At 39.8% G+C, this 24,827-nt stretch overlaps 2 protein-coding genes across 3 annotated transcripts in view; one reads left to right on the top strand and one right to left on the bottom strand.

Annotated features, from left to right (window-relative positions):
- Nucleotides 1-24,827, bottom strand: part of caln2 (calneuron 2) — a 33,665-nt gene that overhangs the window by 5,134 nt on the left and 3,704 nt on the right. Inside the window, exons 2-6 of one of the 2 annotated variants that reach the window (XM_027273916.1) lie at nucleotides 22,194-22,318; nucleotides 12,969-13,112; nucleotides 10,190-10,302; nucleotides 8,709-8,786; nucleotides 1,770-1,923 (exon numbers count right to left, since the gene is read on the bottom strand). In XM_027273916.1, coding sequence (XP_027129717.1) covers nucleotides 1,770-1,923; nucleotides 8,709-8,786; nucleotides 10,190-10,302; nucleotides 12,969-13,112; nucleotides 22,194-22,311 — 607 coding nt within the window. In that variant the 5' untranslated portion in view covers nucleotides 22,312-22,318. The remainder of the gene's footprint in view (nucleotides 1-1,769; nucleotides 1,924-8,708; nucleotides 8,787-10,189; nucleotides 10,303-12,968; nucleotides 13,113-22,193; nucleotides 22,319-24,827) is intronic. The other variant, XM_019253107.2, reaches the window with a different exon arrangement.
- Nucleotides 18,424-21,688, top strand: LOC109141648 (uncharacterized). The gene is made up of 2 exons (XM_019272881.2): nucleotides 18,424-20,068; nucleotides 20,337-21,688. The coding sequence occupies exons 1-2, from the start codon at nucleotides 18,695-18,697 to the stop codon at nucleotides 20,844-20,846; spliced, it is 1,884 nt and encodes a 627-aa protein (XP_019128426.1). The 5' UTR covers nucleotides 18,424-18,694; the 3' UTR covers nucleotides 20,847-21,688.

Genomic DNA, 24,827 nt, shown 5'->3' with positions numbered 1-24,827 from the left:
AACAATAAATGAATTTTACTTTTGTCTTCAGCCCTTGTCTCCCCTTTGCTTTTGGCCTCAGAGCTGGATTGTGACGCATCATTTTAAACATAACCCTATCAGCCTCAACACTACACTCCTCCTTCACAGCTCACCCCATTGTCCTGGTACATAAAGTCAGTGGTATTGACTTGTGGTCACAGCAAGCTGAATTTATAATACAGATCACTCTTCCAATTATGTCAAAATGTGAATCAAGTGCTGGAGGGAATCAATCAATTTGTGAGGTTGCCTGTTTTTCTACAATTTAACCCTAAAGAAGTAGTTTTGTAATTTTCTATCTTGATGAGAGTTATATGAGCAGATTACATCAGATCTGTGCCCTGCAGCTAGAGCCATGAGGCAATCACCTGAGCTTGGCAAAAAAAAAGACTGGAAGCTGGGTGAAAGAGCTAGCCTGGCTCTGTAATTCAAATATGTTGTTAATGTCTGTAAATAGCTCTAAAGCTCTTTAGTTAACACGTTGCATCTTGTTTGTGTAATCCCTACACAAACACAAATGTAAAAACAACAACAACAACATTTGTGCTTCTGCAGCAATTACGTGCAGTAATTATTTGCTTGAGTCTTGTCGTTTTGAGGTTGCCAGGCAACCAGCAGAGACTCCACGTATACATATATTTGAACTGAGAGCCAGGCTAGCTGTTTCCTCATCGCCTGCCAATTTGTTTCACTCTGTTTATTCAGACGTGTCATCATGTTCATGCAAACTGAGCTCATATAGAGAGGATGGAGGAATTATGTTTTGTTTTGAGCTATAGCAAGTGACATATCTGTCACATCGTCATTCTTAGATGATGCAAAAGTTGGAGAATCAACGACAGTCAAAGGATGAGTGACGCGCAAGGGACGTCACCCACAGGTTTGTGAGACGCAGTTGAGAAGCAGAAAATATGTGGCTCCCGTATAATCTAATCTAAAAATAGGAAAGACATGGATCATCAGTGGACCTAAGGCGGGCCGAATGATGCCTGGGTGCTCAAACAAGCCATCTGTAATGGCACCTACCTGTCAATCAAAGCTGCCACACTGTTAATTCTGCATAACTTTAAGTCTTAATATAAATAATTATGAATGTGTAAATTAGCTATAGAGACCAAAATAGTTTTTTGTACCAGGCTGTAAACATGTTTATTTCTGCTGTGAAACATTGTGGACATTTGAACATGGGGACTTATGGAGGTTGAACTACAGTTTTTGGCGTATCTGCATTGGCTTCATCTCATAACCACAGACATTGCCCCTTAGTTGCATAGTTGATATTATTAAGTTAAATTAGAACAATTTGTACAGCTGCATTTTCTCCGAGTAGTATTATTATTATTTTTTAGGTTATCACTATCTACTGTGTGGAAAGATGATGCCCCAATTCTTAACTCTCGCAGGTGCTCTGATTGGTCAACACCAGACCTACTTGAAAGGCTGAACAGAATAGAGATGTGGTTAGTAATCCAGAGGTTTGCAGACAGGCTAGTTTAGCCCAGCTCCCAGTCTTTATACTAAAGCTAATTTCCCTGCACAGATATCAAAGTAAATAACCCTCTACAAAAAGTACATTTCCAAATATGTTCCGCGGTTTGATTAAGCATACAGTTACAGTTAGTTTTCATGGATACGTTCACTTATCTCAGTGTCAAATTACAGTTTTCTGTACATGTATTTATTCATTTATTCGTTGATGAAATGAATGACAAAAGGTTATTTATAACAATAAGGAACAGCTTCCTCACCTCCCTCATACTCAGGGCAGTTCCCTGAGGTTTCATTGAGGCTCTCCTCCTCGGTGATGATGATGTTTTCTATGTCCTTCATTGTCAGGTGGTCCCGGAAGGCGTGGAACAGCACCTGCTTCAGCTCATCCAGAGACAGCTGCTGCATGTCAAACTGCAGGGGCAGACGGCGATCAATGCAGAGACACAGTCATCCACAAACTTGCTTTATGAGGGCAGATAAATATAGAAGATAAGAATGAGTTGTGAAATGTACAAGCTGCAAAGAAATAATAGGATGAATGTATTTCTGTTTTATTGCCTAAATGTGTTATGTACGGGTACAGTATGCAAGTAGGAAAGATGTTCTTTTGTAATGTAATGGTAGCATGTTTTCCCGTGCATCACTGGTGCTATTTGTAGGTGCCTGAATCAGTATGCAGACCTCCTGTGTGCATTGATAAAGACGGATAAATAGCGGCAGGCACAATTGGTTTAAAGGACTTCTAATTAAAATGGAAATATAAGCTCATTTACCTCCTTGTTGGTGGTTGTAATGTTTGTGTATGTTCGTGTTTAAAATTATTTATAGACTCAGGCCAGTCACTGAGTTTAAGTCTCAATCTTAGCCTCTGTCCTATTCCTTGTCTGCCCTTCCAAAACGTCATGTCCTTCATGCCCACCCACCCCCCCCACAACCCATAGATTTCACTGTCAGCCTCAAACACAATCAGTTGCTTGGTTTAGCACAACAGATGGACTTAGTGAGGCAGGCAAGGCAAAGAGGAAAACATAGGAGGTTGATCGAGACAGGAAGTAGAGATACTGTTAGATGATAAATTAGGGAGTATGGTGAGGTCAGAGCAAACTGAGATGGAACAAGAACTGGGAGACACAGATGGAGAAAACAGAACTGGCAGACAATAGTGGTACTGACATAAATCAGTTGTGATGGTGAAGAGGGGGTGCTCATTTCAACTAGGGGATGATAATCATCATGCTTTATGACAATGCTTGTTCAACACTAAAAATAGCATCTCCCATGCTACCTCAGAAAGAAAGAGATACTAGAACATACTCAATAACATCTCAGGTTAGAGATTATGGTACTGATACTGAAATGTCATCATCAGTTATCAAAACCTGACACTAGTCATTCTTTAAAGATGTGTAGGATTTAGTGGCATCTAGTGTTGAGGTTGCAGATTGCAACTTAATGAATACCTCTCAACTCAACCTGTGAAACTCACAAATGTAAGGACCCACTACCTCTGTAGATATAAAGGGCTTATTCTAAGGTAGCAATTCATATTTTTGACATTTATGTGAGACGGTTATTGGCTTTCTTGCTGGGAGTTAGATGAAAGACACCACTTTTACAAATGTATGTGAGTCACAAAATGTAAAACTATTACTTTAAATACATATACTGATTTAAAACCTAAACTGGGGGCATTTCTTTCATTTTTATTTGTAGAAAAGCATTTTTCAAAGTAATGTATCAAAGTCTCACTTTGGTATTGGTACAAGCTCAGGTATTGTTTAGGCACTAGTATTGCCAAAATTTAATATTATTGTGCCAAGGTCTATTTATTGTATAGGTTTTCTTTGTAATAATTACATCACTGCCACAAAGCAATCACTGTAACATAACCAAGATATCAGTGTAATAATTCATCTACCAACATACACATGATCATAAACTCATACACATTATGCAAATGCACATTTTATGTATGCATTAAACCTTGAACATTGCGTAAGTTATTTATATAATTTGCACGCCTGCTTCTGTGTGTATTGATGTGCAACCAAAATGTGTATTTGTGTAATGTCTTTTGCAGTTGATTTACGCTGCACTTATGAAAACATACATGTGGATGCAAACACACACACAGGAAACCTGGGACATTACAGTAAACAGAAGAATCATTTCACACATACACAGACAAAGACACTCATTAAATTGTCTGGTTTTCTTCTCTCTCTCTCACTCACACACACACATATACCCACACAAACACACGTAGATACTCTGTTTTCTGAGAGGTTGGAATCAATACTATTCTAATTTGGCAAACTGCGATCAAACTAAAACAACCTTTGTCTTTTTTTCTTTCTGATACTTTCTTAAATAGAGTGAAAGCATCACCATATGTCAACACCTGAGCCAGAGTCAAAAAATAATCCAAATGTAAGCAAAAGTGTCAGCACTAAAATTTAATGGTATAAGCAGATTGATTGACAGAGGATTCAAACATGGACAACAACTTTGAGTTATTGATATTTTATGATGCTGTTTTGTTTGCATCAGCAACCTAGATTTTTAGTGATGATGATTTTTCTTCACATATTTCGTCAAACAAAAATATAGTTTGGACCTTTAACTGCTCCGATTCATGCAACTGTAACCTTGTGTGGCACTCCAGGGCAGAGAAACAGGGAGTGGCAGCAGCATTTGAAGGGCTTGTGCTGCTTGATTTTTGCTCTCCTTCTTGCCAAAGCTGTCTCTGTCTTGAATGGATGCTGGGAAATGGTAGAACAACTCTTTGGACTGTAGCCGCAGGACAGACAACATGGCAGCTTAGAGCAGGAGCACGTAGAATGTACAATGTTCCTGTCTGCTGTCTAAAGCCACAGTGGAGCCGCTACCTGTTACCAACCAACAGAGTGATTTCTCCTCCTGCCAGGTCTCTGAAGGACATCAACATCCACACACACACACACAAACACACACACACACACACACACACACACACACACACACACACACACACACATGCACTGAAAGACAAACTGTCAAGTTTTTGAAACCCCTGTTCATCACTGTGTGTGTGTGTGTGTGTGTGTGTCTGCATGTCCCCAAATTGCTCCTGAAGGCTGTGCCACCGTGTTTGAATGTGTGTGAATGGGTGAATGAGATATGCAGTGTAAAGCGCTTTGAGTGGTCAGAAGACTCGAAAGAAGCTATATAAGTACAGTCCATTTACACACATGCAGAGTGATGAACAGGGGATTCAAAAACTCAAATGTTTGTTTGTCCATGCTTTTTGCCTTTCACTAACTGAACTCAAATATATGATGTGTGTGTGTATTTGTGCGACTGCGAGTGTGCGCGTCACAGAAAAACAACAGGGGATTGTGAGCAGTGAGCAGTGACATACTGAAGAAGCCAGGACACATCAATCAGAAGAACAGGTGCTTACACGCCGTCCCTCCAGTCTAATCCTGCCTGCTCTCATACGGCAAAGACCTTGTTTCGTCAGTCGTCCACCTGCTTTGTCTCCTGACCCTTCTCTGAAAAGTCACAGAGTGACAACCTGCAAGTATTTTTTACTCTTTTTCACCTATTTCTCAGTCCAACAGCAGTGCTGTCAGGTCTAGTTGACACCGTCAAGTGCAAGTGAAGTTTCTGTGCTTGGAAAACAAATCACGTTTAAGGTGTTTTAACCAAAATATAGACAAAGACGCACACAAATACATGCATGCATATAGAGGACGCGTTAGTATAAGACTGCATGTAAGATACATTATTTTTTAACAAAGACAGCAGAAGTTGAATTGATGAATTGGATCTACAGAAACAGGATTAGTCATGATTTGATATGATGGAATAAGAGATCATTTATAAAAATATCGAAAGGTTTTGTCAATCTGAAGGAAAATGTTCCAAAGTCAAGATGCTGAAGTTGAAGTGGCCCTGTCCCAGTCATTTTTTAGACACTGGCGTTAAAATAACTGCACTTATGGTACTATTACTAAGTCCACCAAATGCTGGTTATTATGTAACAGAGACACACCATGTTTTTTTTCTTTTTAAAATTACTCTACATTTGGCATCCCTGGTCAGCATCATGAACACTGCAGGCTGTTTTAACAGATGCAGATGGCAATGATAAGCCTGTCACTGGCTGACTGTTTCATTCTGCTTCTTTCATCCTTCTTTTCAGTTTCTGTTTTATTGACAAAAATACTAATAAATAGTCATGCTACAATATTACAAGATATTGATAAAAACTTGTGACTTGATATATCATTAACTTCACATGTAGAATGTAACTTTTGACACAAATGAGGCCAGACTACATGGTCACTATATAGATCGTACAAACGTTTTTTTTTCTGACAAGCAACCTCTTTCAATCATACAAATACTGACTGTTCTGACTCATTCACAATGATGGGAATAGAGTGATGGTATTACTGTATGTCACTGCAAAATGTCTTGTGTGGAAGATCAAGAAGATGAAAGGTGAAAGATGAAAATCAAGGTGAAATCAAGATGAAAGGTCCCACCCCCTCCATCAGTCAAATCTGCTCTTTTGCTTTCTTGCCGAGAGTTAGATGAGAAATCCACACTCTAATATCTGTAAGTTCAATGTGAGGCTGGCACCATGAGATGGTTAGCTTATATGGATTCTATATGGATCAAAGCACAAACTTTTATTCTGGAGGAATGGTTCATGTTAAGTTTTAGATAGCTTCCCATAAATGGGAAATCCAGTCCAGGTGATGGCTGGAAAGCAGACATTTTATTTTATATACTGTACTTGCTGCACTTTATTTTTGCACTTTATGCACTTTCTCTGCGTTCTCTCACTTGCTCTGACTGGAATTTGCCCATAGGTGTAAATGGTTGTTTGTCTCTATGTCAGCCCTGTGATAAACTGGCGTCTTGCCCAGGGAGTACCCTAGTACCCTAAAGATAAGTGATACGGAAAATGGACGAATGGATTAGATTTTTTATTTATTCTTTTTGCAAAGCTTTGCCTTTACTCTCTCTTTGTTTTTGAACTTTTCTTGGCAATACATGATATGATCATATGATCAGGTCATATGATATGGAATAAAAACAGATGATCAAAGCAGCAGTAGTTGCCATGGCAGGTCAGTGGCAGCTGCACCACACAGTGGCAGCGGTTGAGAGATTAATTAAGAAAACCTTGCAAATGAATGCAGAAATCACGTAATGGAAATGCCAGCGAGTCTAATACAAGTCTGACGACTGTTTTATAAAATAATAAATGAAATAAAAAATAAAAACAAATGCCCATAACAGCAGCAGTTGCTGTGGCAGGTCAGTGGTAACTGGCACACACACACACACACACACACATACACACACACACACACACACACACGTAGGTGCTGATTGGCCGAAGAGGCGTCCTGTGTATCTGCGCTCGATTTCTCTGCTTCAAGTACCCAGATGTTTGTCACAGAAGATTTTAATTAAAATTGTGAGGACTGAATTTGAATTGTGAGAACTGAATGTTCAGTTCCAAACTAATAAATTCAGTTTCAAATTACAATTCAGATTCAGTTTTTCAATGCAATGATTCAAGTTAAGAAATTCAAATTCAGATATAAATGATTTAAATAGTTTAATAGTATTTAAATTAGTTTTCTCGATCTTGGGGTGGCTGTGGCTCAGGAGGTAGAGCAGGTCAGATGATGAGGCAGCTTGATCCCCGGCTCCTCCAGTCTGCATGTCGAAGTTACCTTGGGCAGAATAATAAACCCCAAATTGCCCCTGAAGGCTACGCCATCGGTGTGTGATTGCATATGAATGGTTAGCTCCTAAAAGTGTTTTGAGTGGTCAGAAGACTAGAAAGGTGCTATGTAAGTACAGTCTATTTACCATCTTTGATCAGGATATGTCCTTTAATGTCATAAAACTAATTCCAAGGACTGTCTTTTTTCACCTATGTAACATTGCAACAATCAGACGCATACTGTCAGATGTTTCTTTGTGATAGAGCTTATAGTTAGGGCTGGCTCAGGTCATCCCTTAGTTATGCTGCGAGGACTAGACTGCTGGAAGACTTCCCATGATGCACTGAGCTCTTCTCTTCCTCTCTCTCTCCATCTGTTCCTCATCAATGCATGTTACTAACTCTCTCAGGTTCTCATGGATCATGGCTATACCTCGATAACTGATTAGTTGAGCCTGTTGCTGTGGTCCTGCTTGACGTCCTCTACATATACTATCATTATGATCATCATTATTACTACCTTTAGTCATTTCTCCATTCACTGCCCATCTCTTTCTTTAACTCAACCACCATGAGCTGGGTTCTGCCTCTTTAAGGAAGTTTTTCCTCCCCACTATCACCAAGTGCTTGCTCCTAGTGGGAATTGTCAGGTCTCTGTAAACAATAATATAAAGAGTACTCAATATGTTAAGTGTCATGAGATAAATTCTGTTATGATTTGGCGCTATATAAATAAAACTGAATGAGTCACTGTTGCTATTAGTACTGGTTTGTGAATGAATTGCTCAGAGACAATCCCTTGGCCCTTGTTCTGTAGACAACATGATGCAGGCTTACACCCTCTACATTCAATCATGCTATCTGTCGCTGTATTGGATTTCTCCAGAATCACTTATCCTAACTTTAAGCAAGAGCCCAGAAATGGATGTATGAGGCTCTTCCAGAGAAAAAGCAGCTCCCCAGTGGCTGTAATGTGAGACCAGACCCGCTAACATTTTCTCAGCTATTAAAATGACTGTGCAGACCTGTCTGCTGCATTCGCTCAGTGCAAACAAATCTTTTTATAGATGATAAACATTGTCAAGATATTGGCTGAAAAAAACCCATTAGTTTTTATCTTTATGCGCTGTAGCTTCATTTGCAATGGAAGAGTGGGTGCTTCCTTTTTCAAATCTAATTTACTGACTGTCAGCACAAATGTGGTAACTCAAGTCAGGAGTTTTTCAAAACTGATATGTAAATCTCCCCAAGGTTTTTACTCAGACCATACTAAAGCTGAAGATTAACAGAAATGTTCTCCAGATATTTCGATGGGCAACAATCACGAGGACAAACAAAATGTATTCACATACATACACATGAAAATGTGACTGCACACAAAACTTGCTGTTTCCCTAGTGAAGTCAGTCATAATATATCTCACTGTGCGAGGACATTATCCGAACACAGTGTCATTATTGCCCACCATGATGTGCCTCCTGCTCTTCCATCTTTCTCTTTTCAATACAATGGCTCTCCCTCTCTTCCTGTCTCCCCCTAAGGTCTGTGGAATATAAACATACACACACACAAAACACTGCTCTCAGTCCTCAGAGACACACTTCCACCATTTCAGCTCCCTCCTCTCTCTTCCTCCTCCTCCTCTCTTCCTATATTGTTTTGCTCTCTACTTTCATTGCCTGCTCCCTCTCTCCTCTCCTGCTCCTCTCCTCTCATTTTCTCCTTCCCCTTCTTCCTGTTTTCTTTTGGTTTGTCTCTCTTTGTGGGAGGTGAACATTTTAAATCACCCCCGAGACACACACTGTCTGCGACCTTCATGAATCACAGTCTCTCTCTCGTACCTCTTCCTTCATTTTCTCCCACTCTCCTCCTTTGTGGTTTTCCTTTATATTCCTGTATCTTTATGTGGGGCATCCCCCCACACCACCCTCCCCATGCATCCCCACATATTGTCCAGCTCCCCTCTCTATTCTCTCATCTCCCACAGCCTTGCTGACTGGCACACTGTAGTCCGTCTTGCTCCATCCCTCCTTCAGGGGCAAAGCGCCTCATTTATAAAAGGTGTTTTATTTCATGCGATTTAGAAAGAAACAATCTTGATGTGAAAATCAGCACTTTCTGTGTTCATTTGGTTTGTTTCTGACGTGTGAATGGCATATATAGTCCTTTTTTTTAATGATATTTTGATTGCACAATGAAATCTAGGGTAAAGAAAGTCTATGGAGATGTGTGTAACCTGACACACACACCGCCTCATTTCAGTGAGTCACCCTCTAAATGTTTCTCCTCTCGTTTGACTCAAGGAAAGCGGAGAACAGCTTCCTGAGAGCTGTCACCCAGCTCAACCGACCGTCCCCCCACCACACACACACACACACACACACACACACACACACACACACTCATTATTGTTGCATGTCTTATCTAACAGGCAAAAAAAAAAAAAAAGCATTTGCTTTCTGGAACGTTTCAGAAGACAACAAGCATGTTCAAAAGCATGTAGATGAGCTGCAACCTTAATCACTACTGAACCCAGTTAAAACACACAAGCTTAAAACTTTACACATACGGCACGCCCCCCTTTATTATGGTAATACCTTCTGCAATACTGTGTATGATAAACACACACACAAGATAAAAAAAACATACACGTACTCACATGAAGAAACACGTAATTCTCAGCAGGTCTCTTTTCTCTTCAAGGCGAAACAATAAAAGTCTCTGTTTTTCTCGGGGAACAGAAGACACAGGTTTTTTTGTGCATGTGTGTATTTTTGCACTTAAGTAGGTGTGTGCCTATGCAGAGTCCCTGCAGAGACTAGTGCTGTGCTTGAGGATGACTGCTTAATACACATTCAGAGTAAGGAAGAGCAGGCGTGAAGGATGGAAGTGATAAATGATGAGGATCGCGAGCAATGAGAAACAGACTCTAACTTTGTCTTTCACCTGCCAGAAGATGTTATCGATGGTGTTGCCCAGGAATCCTTCTCTGTTGTCGGACGACAGCAGTTTGGGCCCGAGTATCGTCATGAACTCCTCAAAATCCACCTGGCCGTCCCCTGTGGGAAACACACAGAAAAGCAGGGAGACAGACAGGGAAGATATAAAATCAGATACACAGACAGGAATGCTGACAGACCGGAGATTAATAATGCATATTATACTGAAGTTTACAATGGAAAGTGCCCTGAGACAGATCAACAGATGGATGTGCCCTCATCCATGACAAGCCTGCATGCACCATCACCACTAATTCACCCTTCAAATCAGGTGTGTGCACCTGGGAGGGCATGCACATGTTAGTCTCTGTAATGGCTGTGGGATCAATTTGAGGGAATGTTTAGCAAATTTAAATTCAAAGGACACGACTTGTAAGACTTGGCATTATGTATTCTACTGCTGCGTGTTGTTAGAGATAGGAATCAGGCTTGATTATACACTGAGTCACTGCGTAGACTTATTATACTATTGAAATGCTGGTTACTCTTAGCATTAACTATAAACTTGACTTTAACTAAGTTAAATTAGTTTCAGGATTTGGGTCAGGCTTGCTCACTTTAATGTCCGCTTCAACTGTAGGACAACTGAACACTGACAGCATGATACATCATGTCACTCTGCCAATCTTAACCATCACGTAATAACAGGCTTAACTTAAAATATAGTTCCTGTTCTCAATGATAAAACTAAATACAAATAGTTATTATTAATTTAAATATAGTACTTATCTCACTAAACCTGAGAAAAATAAGGTAATCTATCAAATTCTTACATTCTTCTCTCTCTTCAGATGAAATTGTTCTTTATTCAACAGTTATGAAAAAATAAATCTCATCTTACACTATGTATTCTTTTTATTGTTTGTTAGGTAGCATCCAAAATATTAGTATGCACAAGTTTCAGTACTGGTAATGCAACAACACTTTATTTTATGGGTCTGTCATTCACAAATAATTTTACAATATTAAGTACTTTTGCAATAAATTAATTCAAAATAATTTGCTGAGTCACTGTAGGCCAACTGAACATGCATAATTTGTGAGCGAATAATTCAACTTGTGTGGAGAATTAAGTTTTCATGAAATACATTTTCTCCTCATGATTAGTGTGAAATTACACAGTTCTTTCTAGGAAATATTTTGGAAGTACTTCAGAAATAACTAGGAAGGCTCAATTGGCTCAAATGTGTTGCCTATTAATACAGGATATTATTTACATAAGGTCTATACTCTGACACTAAACTGCATTTTCTAAGTAATGGGGCTTTAAATGAACATAATACATTTGTTACATTTTAAAGCTACTTGGATAAGAAGGTAATGTCAGAGATCAGCAGATTAAGACTTCTGAAGAAGGGATTAAAGGACATGAAATTAATCAAGTGAAGGCCTGTGCAGGTTGTCTAATACCTGTATTGACATTCTTAAACTAATTGTGCCTGTGACCGCTTTCAGTCTCAACATGGAGATGATAGAAGTCAGAGGTAGAGGACTTTAAGAGGATGCTGCGTCTCTTCAGAACTAAATGGCTGCGCTGCTCTCCGATGGTCATGCTGCTCATGGAGGCAAAAGCGAAAAGCTTTTAGCTTTGACCTTTGATATTTACCGCGAGCTGCGGAATCAAAAGCAGCCAGATAAGAACCAGTCGAAAGATTGACTGTCTTGTTTGCGATGCAGGAACTGCTTAGGGAGTAATTGCAATCTTCTGTGAATTTACAAGCGGAGCTGGAGTTGAAGGAGCAGGAGCAGACAGATTTTCTCTTTATTGTCTCTAGGGGAATTTGTTTTTGACAATTACCCATCTGCTGCTCTTGAGACAGTTTAGAAACCGTTTTGCGGGAACATTTTAAAGGAGACTGTAACTCAAAAACTCAGCATTTGAAAAAGGTATTAAGTTCTGATCATTTAACAGTGTTTTTCATTTACATCGCATTTTAATGTACACAAAAATATTCATACTGCATGGCTTACGTTAATACCCCTTCGCACATAAATGTGCGCATAGAAACATCAAGCTATAAGAATCTTTTTTTTTATTTTTATTTTTTGAAAAATATTTTTTAAACCAGCATCAGTCCTAATCATACATATTAATATTAATGATTGTTTTATTTTTTTTTATTTTAACCCTTAAATTGCCATGCTTTTGTCATGATGCACCTCCATTTTATGGTCTAAAAAACACACAAAAAGCTTTAATTTTCAATACACTTCATGCAAACTGGATTATTTATTGTTTGATTATTGCATCTTGGTGTATGTGAAAGATTAGCAGCAATATTTATTTATATGAATTACTATTTAAAAAAAACATTTTTGATATATCATAAAATCTTTATGAATCTACACGCCTCGAATGAAGTAGAGAAATGAGAATTGACATGTTTTATACTTTGTATTTGAGCAGGATCAAAAATAGTGTTTTGAATGGGTTTCAATGTGCATATTTATGTGCAAGGAGTAACAACAGGTCTATTTTAGTCCACGTTGTTTACAATAGGATAAAAAAATAATACATAAAAAAATGTTTTAAAAAAAGCCAAATACACAAAAATGTGCAAAGGGGCATCAAAGGGTATACACATCATAATGTAACACAGACAACAATATAAAGAAACATTATACACATGCAATATAGGTTAAACAGCCACACACTGTGTTCACTCTGCATTCTGCATGTGTGTGTGTGCATGCACCCAAGTGTGTGTCCTTATGTAGTGCCTCACCATCCATGTCCAGTCTCTGCATGATGATGGCCAGCTCCACCTCGCTGGGCATGTAACCCAGGGAGCGCATGGCCATGCCCAGCTCCTGTTTGGAGATGAAACCATTCCCATCGCGATCCAAAACACGAAACGCCTCACGGATCTCTGCATGTCAAACCCACAACATGTCACTTCACATTACTGTCTGCATTTATCCATTTTATGGAATCTATCATATATACAGGACAGATATAATTCTACAGATCAACAGAATATTGTGCAATATTTTTTTAATATTGTCGTGGATCCATTTATTTTCTATGAGGTCAAACGTATTGTTATTTGGTCTTGTTGGTACTGATTTGTCGCTTCCTGGTTAGTTTTGGACGAGGTTGACAGGTGGTAAGATGTGACTGATTTTTTTCATCTCTCCTTTACTTTCTTCTGTCTGTTTTGTGCGTATTAAACGTTGGTGGATGATCATAGCAGATGAAAAGATCTGTTCAACTTTATTCTTTATTACTAAAAAAGCCAAGGCCGGTACTTCATTGACTGACTGACTTCTCAGGTCTTTCTGGTGTGTGTGTGTGTGTGTGTGTGTGCTGAAGAGGTGTGTTTCCCTTTTTTATTCATTCATCATCATTTTCATCATCATCTTTTTTATTCATTTTCTTTTATCCATCCATCGAGACGCCGTCACTGCCTCTCTAAAACATCTGTTTCAAAGATTTATTTTAATTTTGGAATTGCCAATACTGACATGAAAGTTTGCTTTCTCACTTTGTTCATAAAACGTGTCAGTTTCCTTTCACACTGTTTCCATGACATTGTGTATGTTTGATCTTTGTCTTCCTGACTGTTATCATTCCCTTATCTACACCACTGCTTGTAACACTACAAATCTTGCCGTCATGTGAAACATTTGTGTTGTTTTTCAGGAGCAATGCAGAAATAGCATGATGTTGTCATAGCGCCGCAAAAACCTCGAGGTCAGGGCGGATGGTTAAGTCGTCAAACTGTCTCTCACTTGAACATATGACAGCTGTCATCTCTCACGTCTGTTCAGCATTGGTTTCTTTTAATCAATACCACAACCATTCTAAAGTGTTTATGATCAATATTTTATATCAACAATGATTAAATGATCACTGTCTGAGAATTTTCTGTTCCAGCATGCCACATATCGTGGTAACAGGGTCAAGCATATGTCTTGAGGTCACTGCAGGGACAGTGTTAGATCTTTGCTATGGTTGCTATGGGGATACTGCCTTGCACCACAGAACACTTCTATGTTTGTGTGTGATCATTACTATGGTAACTGAGGTCAGAGAACAGGGCTGTGCCACTCTCTTGACACAACAGACACAGGTATATAATGTAGAAGCCTCTACGGAGTCAGATAACAATGTCAGAGCACTACTGTATGTGTAAACATATTGCCTTCTTTGTAGACCAACAACCATTTGGCAAATACCTTATACTCTAGAGGCATTGAGTATGACTATTTGTGGACACTGTGTTTAACACACTCTCTTGATGGCATATTGACGAGCCAGAGAGGACGGCTTCTTCAGAACTGAGGCAGCCTCATGTCCTGACAAGTGTATTGATAAATCCTCCATTCTCCTTGATCAAGCTTCAATAAACCTTTCAGAATAAGACAGCTTGGACTTGTGTGAACTTTCTATCCACTGCTTGATGAATAAAAGTCTCCACATCAACTATGTTGAAGGGGCTACTTGCAATTATAAACCTACAGAGAATTATCACCCAACTCTGGAGTGATTTTGGACTTTCCAGATGCATATTTTGGTAGCTGTTTTCACTATTTGTTGTACACTACATGCGAGGCACCAAACAGCAGAGATTAAAGATTAGTAACTAGCTGGTTGACAGCAAAGGAGCCAGATTAGGAACCATAGGACATGGTAGAGAGTTGGACTTCATCAGGTAGCCACAAACAAGACTCCAAAAGTAAAACAGTGATAAAGCAAAGGCCATAAGAGGAAAATATGTGGGACTGTATATATATAAGACTGGGCCAGAATTATAGTTCAAGAATGTTAAAAACATTCAAAAAGTGAATTAACATTATCAACAGAATAGAATGTTATGCCAAAAACGCTAATGTTTTATGATGCAGAAATACTAGCATGCTATCCAGTTAGCTAGCCCATACTTTCTCATAATATCACTAGTGCCTTGAGAGGTGATAGTAGTGTTCCCTCTGCCCTCTGTCCAACATGAGGAAGAAGAAAGGAAGAAGTCCAGATTCTGTTCTGGAGCCAGAGTTGGGATTGAAACATGGATTTATCTTCATTCTTTGTGCAGACATCCACTGTTCTTTTTGTAGCTGTCTGTGAGCACCCAGAGCTCTATGATACTACTTCATATATATACAGACAAAAAATAGCTGTGTCTTTACTTTACTATGAACTAAGTTAAGATAGCTCTCATCTATCAGAAGACAGACCTAACAAAAGGAATTTTAAAATGGCACAGCAAAATATTATATATATATATATAAACCGAATTATTTCCCACAACTACGCTGATGACACACAGCTCTACATTGCTGCGTGTCCTGATGTCTTAGGGCCAATAGAGACCCTTTTAAACTGCAGCTCAACCAGACAAAACTGAAATATGAAACTACAAGCACTGAATTTAAAATGCTGTCAACAAGTAAAAGACCTGGGAGTTATTATGAGACACTTTATGTTACATTTTGTTTGTATGAAAAGTACTATACAAATAAATTCTGATTGATAGATAGATTGATTAAATATAACATAACTGTGTAAACTCATAAAATCCCCAAATCTAACACTGAACCATCAGATCAAGTCAGTGAGAAGGACTAATCCACCAAACACAATTGATGATTAACAGATTTTAGCAGGTAGATGCTGAAAGGTGCTTTCCTGGTGCTGATAAGAGGCTGTCCTATTAAAGGGAAAGCAGCCTTTGTCTTAAACCAAGGAGAGTGTGATCTCATGCCCTCCCACCTTCCCTCTCTTTCTCTCTCTCTTTCCTTGTCTCTCTTACATCTTTATATACTATTTTACAAACCCTGAGGGGCCTGTACCACTCCCTCCACACAGCACAATCAACGGCAGTATTGCCAAGAGCGTTTCCGACTCTCTCCTCCCACATAAAAGGCTTCCTTCTAACTTGAAATGTGAGTATCTGCACACAGCTCATGAGGCATCTATTCATGCTGCACAATTACACAAACCTCTAAGGACCTTCATACAAAATACCCTGGTCCATCTCTGGCTAATTACTTGTCAATCAGTTGGCACTATCTGACCTGAAGTGGGGGAGGAGGGCAGAGCTTTGGGCTGGGGTAGAGGTGGTCAAATTTATCGACTTGATGAAGACAGCAGGGACAGGAAAGACTGCAAGTCTTTATTTAACATCTTTTCACAGGCAAGAACTCCATTTTTCTGTGGAATGCCACACTTAGGGGGTGGGAGAGGGTGAACACAAATGCCTAGCTGGCATTAGGCATTTGTGCAAATCTTTACAGAAGAAACACAATCCAGAAGAGTAATAGCCTGCTGCACAACCGAATTTAAATTACAATTTCCACAAGACTAATACTTTTCCAAACTTGAACAATGAATTTTACATGAAGTTCATCTCTCTGTGTCTCTCTCAGGCTGTGTGTCATTAATATTCTCGTCCTGACACGCTGCTCCTTCTTTCCTCTGTGCAAAAAGTCCGTCTCAGATCTGCCTCCTATGTCTGTCTTTGCTCTGTCAGTTGCGTGAGAGCCGAAGTTCAGTCACACTCCCCATCTGAGCCTGTAAATATTCCCTACAGCTGATAACTAGACTCGAGCACCGTGCCACTGCCGCACTTTCCTCTCACTAAATAAAGTGAGAATCAGAAGCGGGGGATAGGGAATGTGGGTGAGTGTGCAGCCTCCCAAAACAAAGTGAGATGTATTTGTATGCAGCTCAACAGTGAAGAGAACATTTTCAATAGGGTACGAATGAGCTGGTCCGTGATGTATTGCTGTGCAATGCTTGTGAGTATGTCTGTGTGTGAGCATGCAGCCTTGCCTTGCCTCTGCTCAGCTGTGTATTACGAAGTCAACTCCCCAGGACTGTACATGTTCGCACTGTGATTGATGAAACGCCTCAAAAGGATAGCGGCAATCCAACACAGGGGTGATTAACTAGCCTTCTATCTGCACTAACAGATGATCCTAGAAGAACCTTTAGCATCTCTCTGAAGTGGGATTAGGAGTTTTCAAATGCTGGCAGCAAATAGCACGGATATTTTGTCCACATCAAACAATCCCATTGGTTGCGTTGGATTTGTCGCTGACAGGGCCTCGATAATGCCTCATCATAATGTCTGAAGTCTAAGAGTCCTGATTCAATTTATGTAATAGCTCTACATAGGTCCAAACAACTTTACCCTTCTCGCTGTCCTTGACAAACAAAACACAGACAGAGGCCAACCGGACTAATGATAATGAGACATCACAGTACAAGCTTCAGTGCATTAAGCAACCGTTTTAGTGAACTGGGTTGAGTCAAGTTTTGCACAAGGGACATTGGATTAAAAGCTTTATGAGACAAAGTACTTCATGCCAAAGCCACATTCGAGCAAACTACAATAGATCAAATGTAAAAACACCAACAAACAGCTTCAATCAGAAACACACACTGAGTCTCTTGGTTCACACTCTGTGATGGAATTACTGTAGCTGTTTCCACCAAACCAACCAGTGCCAGAAGTATATGCACTCGTTCCAGTGTAGAAGTCTTTGTCTTCTGCAGCTCTGTATGATTCATTGCAGCAAAAGATGTAGTGACGTGCAGTTTTCTTCTTGATCCTCTCAGTCTGTGGTCAGTCTGTGTTAAAGTAAACCTCCTGTTTGAAGGAAAACTGCAGTTTGTTACTACTTTTTTGTCTTAGCTCTGCATGTCAGTTATGATAAATATGTATTCACCAATATCTGGGATGAATGTTTTTTTATGTTCAATGGGGCAAAAAGCAATCAGATGATAATACAGCTTGAAAACAATCTAACAATTTTGCCTACTTCATTTGAAAGTAATATGGAAAGTGAAAGTACTTGTAATAATTTAATAATTAATTTTACATATTTTTTGTGCACAACTATGGCAAGTACATACTGCAGGTTGAAGTTGAACAGTTGAAGTTGCTGGTCAAATTTTGAATTTCATATTCAAATTTTAATATTTGGAAGATAAAGCAATTGTGGGTCATAACTCAAACTTTCTGTGATACACAGGTTTGCTACAGCCTGTCTGTGAGCAAATTCAAAGAACCTGACCGATCAAGCTTGTTGGACCTTTTTTCAGCAATTCTGCCACATTCCCAGATCTCAGGAAACACTTTACTGTTCATTAAACTGCTACATCGAATGGCCAGAGCTAAGAAAATAAACCCATGTTGTAATAAATGGTAGTTTTCCATTAATCATATGCAGTGATGCCAGTAACGCGCTACTTAGTAACGCGTTACTGTAGTCTGACTACTTTTTTCAGTAACGAGTAGTCTAACGCAACTACTATTTCAAAACCAGTAGTCAGACTACAGTTACTTATCTAATATTAAATGCGTTACTTTTTCGCATTTCACTCTGTAGAATCAATGAGTTCAACGCGCCGTTTGATTGGAACTTCCGGGCAGTTTTTTTTGCAAATGTTCTGTCCTCATATCTCTGCGGCGCGAGAGAGAGTTAGCTGCAACTTTAGTGTGCTATGGAGGAAGAGCGGTTCGCGTTTAGCAGTTGGAAATACAAGGACTATTTTGATTTTATTTCAGTTAATGATGGTAACATCAAGGTCCGATGCACGCTCTGCCCTGGCGAGAAAGTACTCTCGACTTTCAAAAATACCACGTCTAACCTAAAGAAGCACCTCGATAAACAGCACGCCACAACAAGCTTAAAGGAGCGAGCACCACCCGGAGTGAAAGAAAAAGACATGGTAGGTCCCAGTCCTAAACAGATGAGGCTTGATTTCGAAGCAAAGCCAACTAGTGGTGCCGAATTGAACCGGTTAGTTGGACGTTATGTGGTTGAAGAGATGCTGCCTGTCAACACAGTCGACTCGCCCTCATTTCGTGACATCGTTCGTAGGATTCCTACCAGTAAAGGCACTGAGCTACCTCATAGAACATCCTTTGCTAGCTACCTGGACAGGGAATACTCAACGATGGAGGAAAATCTTAGAACCGCACTACGTGATGTCGACTTTGTATCAACAACAGCAGATATCTGGACAGCGAATAATAAGAGCTACATGGGGGTCACACTGCACTGGTTTAGTAGACACACTTTGGAACGAAAAAAGGCCGCTTTGGCGTGTAAGAGAGTACGGGGCAGACACACATATGACGTGATAGGTCAAGAAATCGAAGACATCCACTCGTCGTATGGGATTGTAAATAAAGTCGTTGCGACAGTGACGGATAACGGCTCGAATTTTGTAAAAGCATTTCGAGTTTATCAGGCTCCATCTGATGACGACGAGATGGAAGAAGAGTCCCTCGATGAAGTCACGTTTGTACCAATGTCAGACCTATTGTCAGCTGAGCATGAGAGGGATGCTGAGGCCCAGATTGCCCTTCCTCCACACCACAGATGTGCCTCACACACAATCAACCTCGTTACCACAAATGACGTCGACAAATACTTAACATCAATTGCAGACGTCAAGGTTGTGTACAGGAGCAGCACAGCAAAATGCTCTGCTCTGTGGACAAAGGCAAGTAGGTCAAGCACGGCATCAGAGGCAGTGGAGGAGGTGAGCAAAAGGAAGCTCCTAGTCCCAACATCGACACGGTGGAACTCCTTTTTTGACTCTGTAAAAAGAGTCACAGAAATCCCCATGCATGAGCTGAACACTCTGTGCACCAAGTTAGGGGTAAAAGGTTTCAAGGACAAAGAGTACCAGTTCTTGCATGAATATTGCACTGTCACAAGGCCTTTGACCATTGCACTGGACATTTTGCAAGCCGACTGTCCTTATGGAACTTTGCTACCCACATTGGAAGCGCTGATGCAGAGGGCCCTGGCCCTTAAACACACCCTCTCCAGCATGACTGCAGGCCTGCCGGATGCCATAGTGCAGGTATGGTCCATATTTCACCTATCTGAAATTTATTCTACCATACTATTGCTGAATACAGAATATTCATTATGGCAAAACAACAATAAAATGCAAATTCCAGAAAATAATAACACAATTAATTTATGGATATTACATGATGTATTGTTAATTCAATTGTTATTTTTATAAGGCTTTGTTGGCATACATGGAATAGAATTCCTTTATTGACACTATTCACAGACACATATGTTATTGCACATATCCTAAACATAGCGATCTTTTTTTTCAGGCAGTGCAGACACGGTTTGCCAATCTCCTGGACGATAGAGGTGCCCTTCTCGCAGCTGTGAGTTGCCCAAAATTCAAGCTGAGATGGATGAGAGATGCAGATAGGAGGGAGCAAGTGAAACAGCTTCTCCAAGATGAGTGCTGCACAATTGCTTCTCCACGACAGAGCTCTGCCAGTGTCGCCAACTCACCTGTCCACCAAGGTGAGGCGGATTTTTTTGATTTTGAGGCACAGCCAGAGGAGGCCTACTCTGCAGAGAAAGAAGTGATGATGTATCTGAGTTCGTCAAATGATCTTCAGGTTCTGCATGACTTTGTCAACATAAAGAGGATCTTCTTGAAGTACAACACACCAACCCCATCCAGTGCTCCTGTGGAGCGTCTGTTTAGTCTGGGGGGCTTGGTGCTCACACCAAGAAGAAACAGACTGTCTGACCAGAGGTTCGAGAAGCTTCTGCTAATGCGGTACAACCACTGGTTTACCGGCCCCAGTCCACAGTTTCTTGCATAAATCCTTGCTTCTCTAATGCGGGACAACTACAGGCTTATTAACATGATTTTGGTCTTGTTTTGTTAAAGCACTCCTTGTTCTAATGCGGGACTACAGGTTCATTAAGATATTACTGTAATTCATATGGATGATGATGATATATGGAGTTAAGAATATTTATTTTATTTTTAAGCAAGGCTACTTTCTTTTTTACTTTCTTATAAGAAAAGTTCATTCATTGAGGTGTCGTTAGCTTTTCAGTGCCATAATATTTTATTTTTATGAGGAGTTATTTATGTGAAAGTCAATTTTATTTGTGGAAGTCAATTTTATTTGTATGTTTTAGTATCTTAACAAGACACTTTATAATTTACATAAAGTCAAGTAAGACTGTCTTATTTTTTATTATTAAAAAGTTAGTGAGTTAGTTTTCAAATGTCCCTGTCAGTTTTGTTTGGTCCAGATGTTTTTGACATTTTGTTGTTTTTGATGTCAATAAAAGTGAGTTTTGGCATAACTGGTAGTCATTTTTATGTTGAGGGGGTGGGGGATCAGCCTTTGCTGTAAGTAGGGTGGCCAGATGTCCATCTTTTAGGCCGGACCGTCTATCTTGTCAGTGTCTTGCCCAGCCTCAGGGGCAGCATCAAGCCAGACATCTAATTCAGTAAAATGCAGGAATTTGCATCTAAAGGTTACAAAATGTATCTGCTAGGCCTATATGCTGCAAGTAACTAAAAGTAATCTAACTTAGTTACTTTCAAAATCAAGTAGTCAGTAACGTAACTAAGTTACTTTTTCGAGCAGTAGTCAGTAGTCAGTAGTCGATTACTGTTTCAAAGTAACTATGGCATCACTGATCATATGATGCATCAGAAAATGTTCTTGAATGGTCATTATTACACATTTTAGTAAAACACCCTGGAAATGACAAAAATGGAGAATAAATTGATAATTTAAAAATATATATATTTTAAAACTTGAACTGTATTATAATTAAAAATCTTTAAATGATAGCTTCCCGTCCATTTTACCCTCTCTTTTCTAGCATGAAGGAGAAACTACAGGTTTAGGAATATCAATACATTGGTGTTCTAATTCAGGCCTGGTCACATATATTTTATTTCTGTCACTATATTCTGTGTCCTGTGAATGATTTTAATTCCTAAGCACCATAATTGGAAACCAATGCATCCAGTCAAGCTCTGACAAAATGGCTAAATGGAAAAACCTTTCCTCAGGAGAATTGGAGCATTGTAACTGCATTGTTCCTGTAGTGAAACATTAATTGCTAGTACGTCACACTTTACTCTGCAACACACTCCACACCACCTCTCTCTCTCTCTCTCTCTCTCTCTCTCTCTCTCTTACCTCCCAGCTCCTCCGTGGAGATGCTGGTGAGCTGGAAGGCTTCGCTGCCCTCTGTCAGGGAGCTGCTCAGGTAGTTGTCTGGATAGAGCAGGCCCGCCCGCACATGGTGGAATGGCATCTTCTCCCTGTAGAGCACACACACACACAGAGTCTAAATAAACCATGCATGTGTGTGTGTGTGTGTGTGTGTGTGTGTGTGTGTGTGTGAGTGTGTGCATGTGTATTCAAAGGTTGGCTACCAGTGTGGTCAGGAACCTTTTTTAGAAACACTATCTCCTGTAGAGGGAACATTGTTCCTTCAACGCTGCTAATGCTCATTTCTGGGAGATGTCTCCTCGTGGCACCATCACAGTGACAAATTATGTAATCACATTATAATTCAATGGAGTCACAAAAAAACATTCCACTGTTATTGTTCTGACAAATACCATCAGAGTACAATCAGAAACTCTGTATCATTCTCTTGCTGTCTTTCTCCTGCTCATTCTTTGTTCAGCCTCTTTAGTCCGCAGTGGAAACGTCCTGTCACTTGCTACCGTTTCTTCTACCTCCACCTCCCCTGCCCCTCCCATCAGACAATCCCCACTGCCACCCAACACCTCACCAAGAGACCTCAGGGCTTGACAGGGCATCATTCAGCCGTGGCCCATTGCTGTCATGTGATCAGAGCGATACTCTGATTTGACTCATAAGATGTAGGGTCTTCCCAATGTAATATTTTGACACTTTAGCAATACGCTTCATGTAATATTCCTGCCAATAATACACGCTGAACTGAACTAAGTCGAGGTGAGGGGGAGAAAGGAAGATAAAGAGGGAGGAAGAGAAGAGTCAGACAAGAAAGATAGAGAGATAGTGGAAGTCTGGATGTCTTAGTTAGAGGATACAACTCCTCTCCTCTCCTCTCCTCTCCTCTCCTCTCCTAAATCCTTTGCGGATCTTGAAATCAGAGCCAAGGGAGGCAAAGGACACAGACTGAGCGTAAAGACAAAGACAGTGTAAAAGGTTAAGAGCCGTGGGATAGGTGCAAGTCTACTCTGGTGATCTGTAGAGGACACCAGGTGTAAAAATGGATCTGTGTGTATGTGTGGAGACAGCAAACAGTGTGTAGGTGTGTATGTGCACATAGTTTGTGAGCTCTGAGGAACTTTAGTCTTCGGTCCATCTGCTCATGCTTTTACTCTTCTCCCATGCTTCACATTAAATGTACTCAACATTCTGCAGACATGAGTTTTGGCCAACAAGAAGTAAATGTGCACTCAATGTGTCTCACTGCAGGATCATTGTCCAACTGCTACCTGCCATTCCCTGGGCATAGAGTAATAACACATATTAAACATTTGTTTCAACTGTCAATTTAACATTAAGGTTTTGCTTCTACAGCCTTACCTGGTCTGGTATGACCACTAGCTTGTGGCAGTTAATGTTAGTGAGTCAGGTTTTACAGTCGTGTTCATGCACTGCGTCATTTCAGGTCACATTGGTTGCTGTTTAGAAAAAATGACTTTAGCTTTGAGGTGTCACGTGAAGCACGTTAACATCAATTAAATAATGCTACGTTCAGTTTGAGCTTTAGAGGAGCAGTGTGCAGGATTCAGTGGCATCAGTGATACAACTGATTGCATCATAGTTGCTGACTGTGAAAGGCCCAGAGCCAGTGGTTAATTTGTCTGTTTTGGGCTACTGTAGAAAGATGGCAGTTCAAAATTGCGGTCTCTGTGGAAGACGACCTGTGGCATCTGTACGTATAAAAGGCTCATTCTAAGGTAATAAAAACAAAACTATTCTTTATTCAGGTGATTATAAAACGTAGTTCTGAATATTCCATTCCATTCCTATCATTTTCTTTAAAAAGAGCCTCCTAAATCTGACACACTGGACCTTTAATTAATTTTCAAGCTGTAATTAAATGAATAAGATGTTCTCTGAAAAGACTGGCAGCCACTCCACCCTCTTTTACCCACTGCGGCATCAGGTTTGTTTGAAACGGACTCAAAAGGCCTTTTTCTCACGTCAGCAGATGAAACAACTGAAAGGTTGCCTGAAAAGAAAAATCACATCACACTTGTTCATTCTAAAGTGATGGATAAGAACATTTGACAGAGGAAATCAGGATCCTTTTTAACAGGAAGCAACAGGTTTATATGAAATGTGTAACAACTAATAGACAAACTGTAAGGCTGCTGTTCCTAATATGTTGTTTATTTCTCGTGGAAATAATTAGGACTTGCGTGCCAGAACTCATGCATATACTTGAGTAAACATAATATGCATATTTCTTTTTGTGGTGCTAAATTAATGTCCTGGCATGTATGTGCAGATAAAAGGGATGTATGCATGCATATTGTTAATTTGTGTGTCTATGTGTATTCACATGTATGTTTGAGTGTACTGCATAGATTTTAAATTGATGAATCCATGTGTAAGTTTAAACTGCTATAGGTGTATTATTGCATTGCTAAGACAAAATCATGTCTGTACCTGTAGATGTTAGGAACATGCATGTGAGCATGTTTAGGTGGCGGTGGTTTGTCGACAGTGAAATGTGAAAATATTCCTTAAAGAAAGAGTCACAATGAAAAATGATAACAGCTGTTTAATAAATGAAATCCCTAAATTCTTCACCTCCTCAAA

Source organism: Larimichthys crocea, chromosome XXII, assembly GCF_000972845.2.
Source record: "Larimichthys crocea isolate SSNF chromosome XXII, L_crocea_2.0, whole genome shotgun sequence".
In the NCBI taxonomy this organism is placed as follows: domain Eukaryota; kingdom Metazoa; phylum Chordata; class Actinopteri; family Sciaenidae; genus Larimichthys; species Larimichthys crocea.
The sequence above is the reverse complement of the archived record's forward strand: the minus strand, read 5'-3'. Positions and strand labels throughout refer to the sequence as shown.

Bases quoted from the DNA above. Each gene is read 5' to 3' on its own strand.
- LOC109141648 (XM_019272881.2), top strand. From the start codon at position 18,695: ATGGAGGAAGAGCGGTTCGCGTTTAGCAGTTGGAAATACAAGGACTAT. The intron at 20,069-20,336 runs GTATGGTCCATA...CTTTTTTTTCAG, and splicing joins TGCCGGATGCCATAGTGCAG to GCAGTGCAGACACGGTTTGC.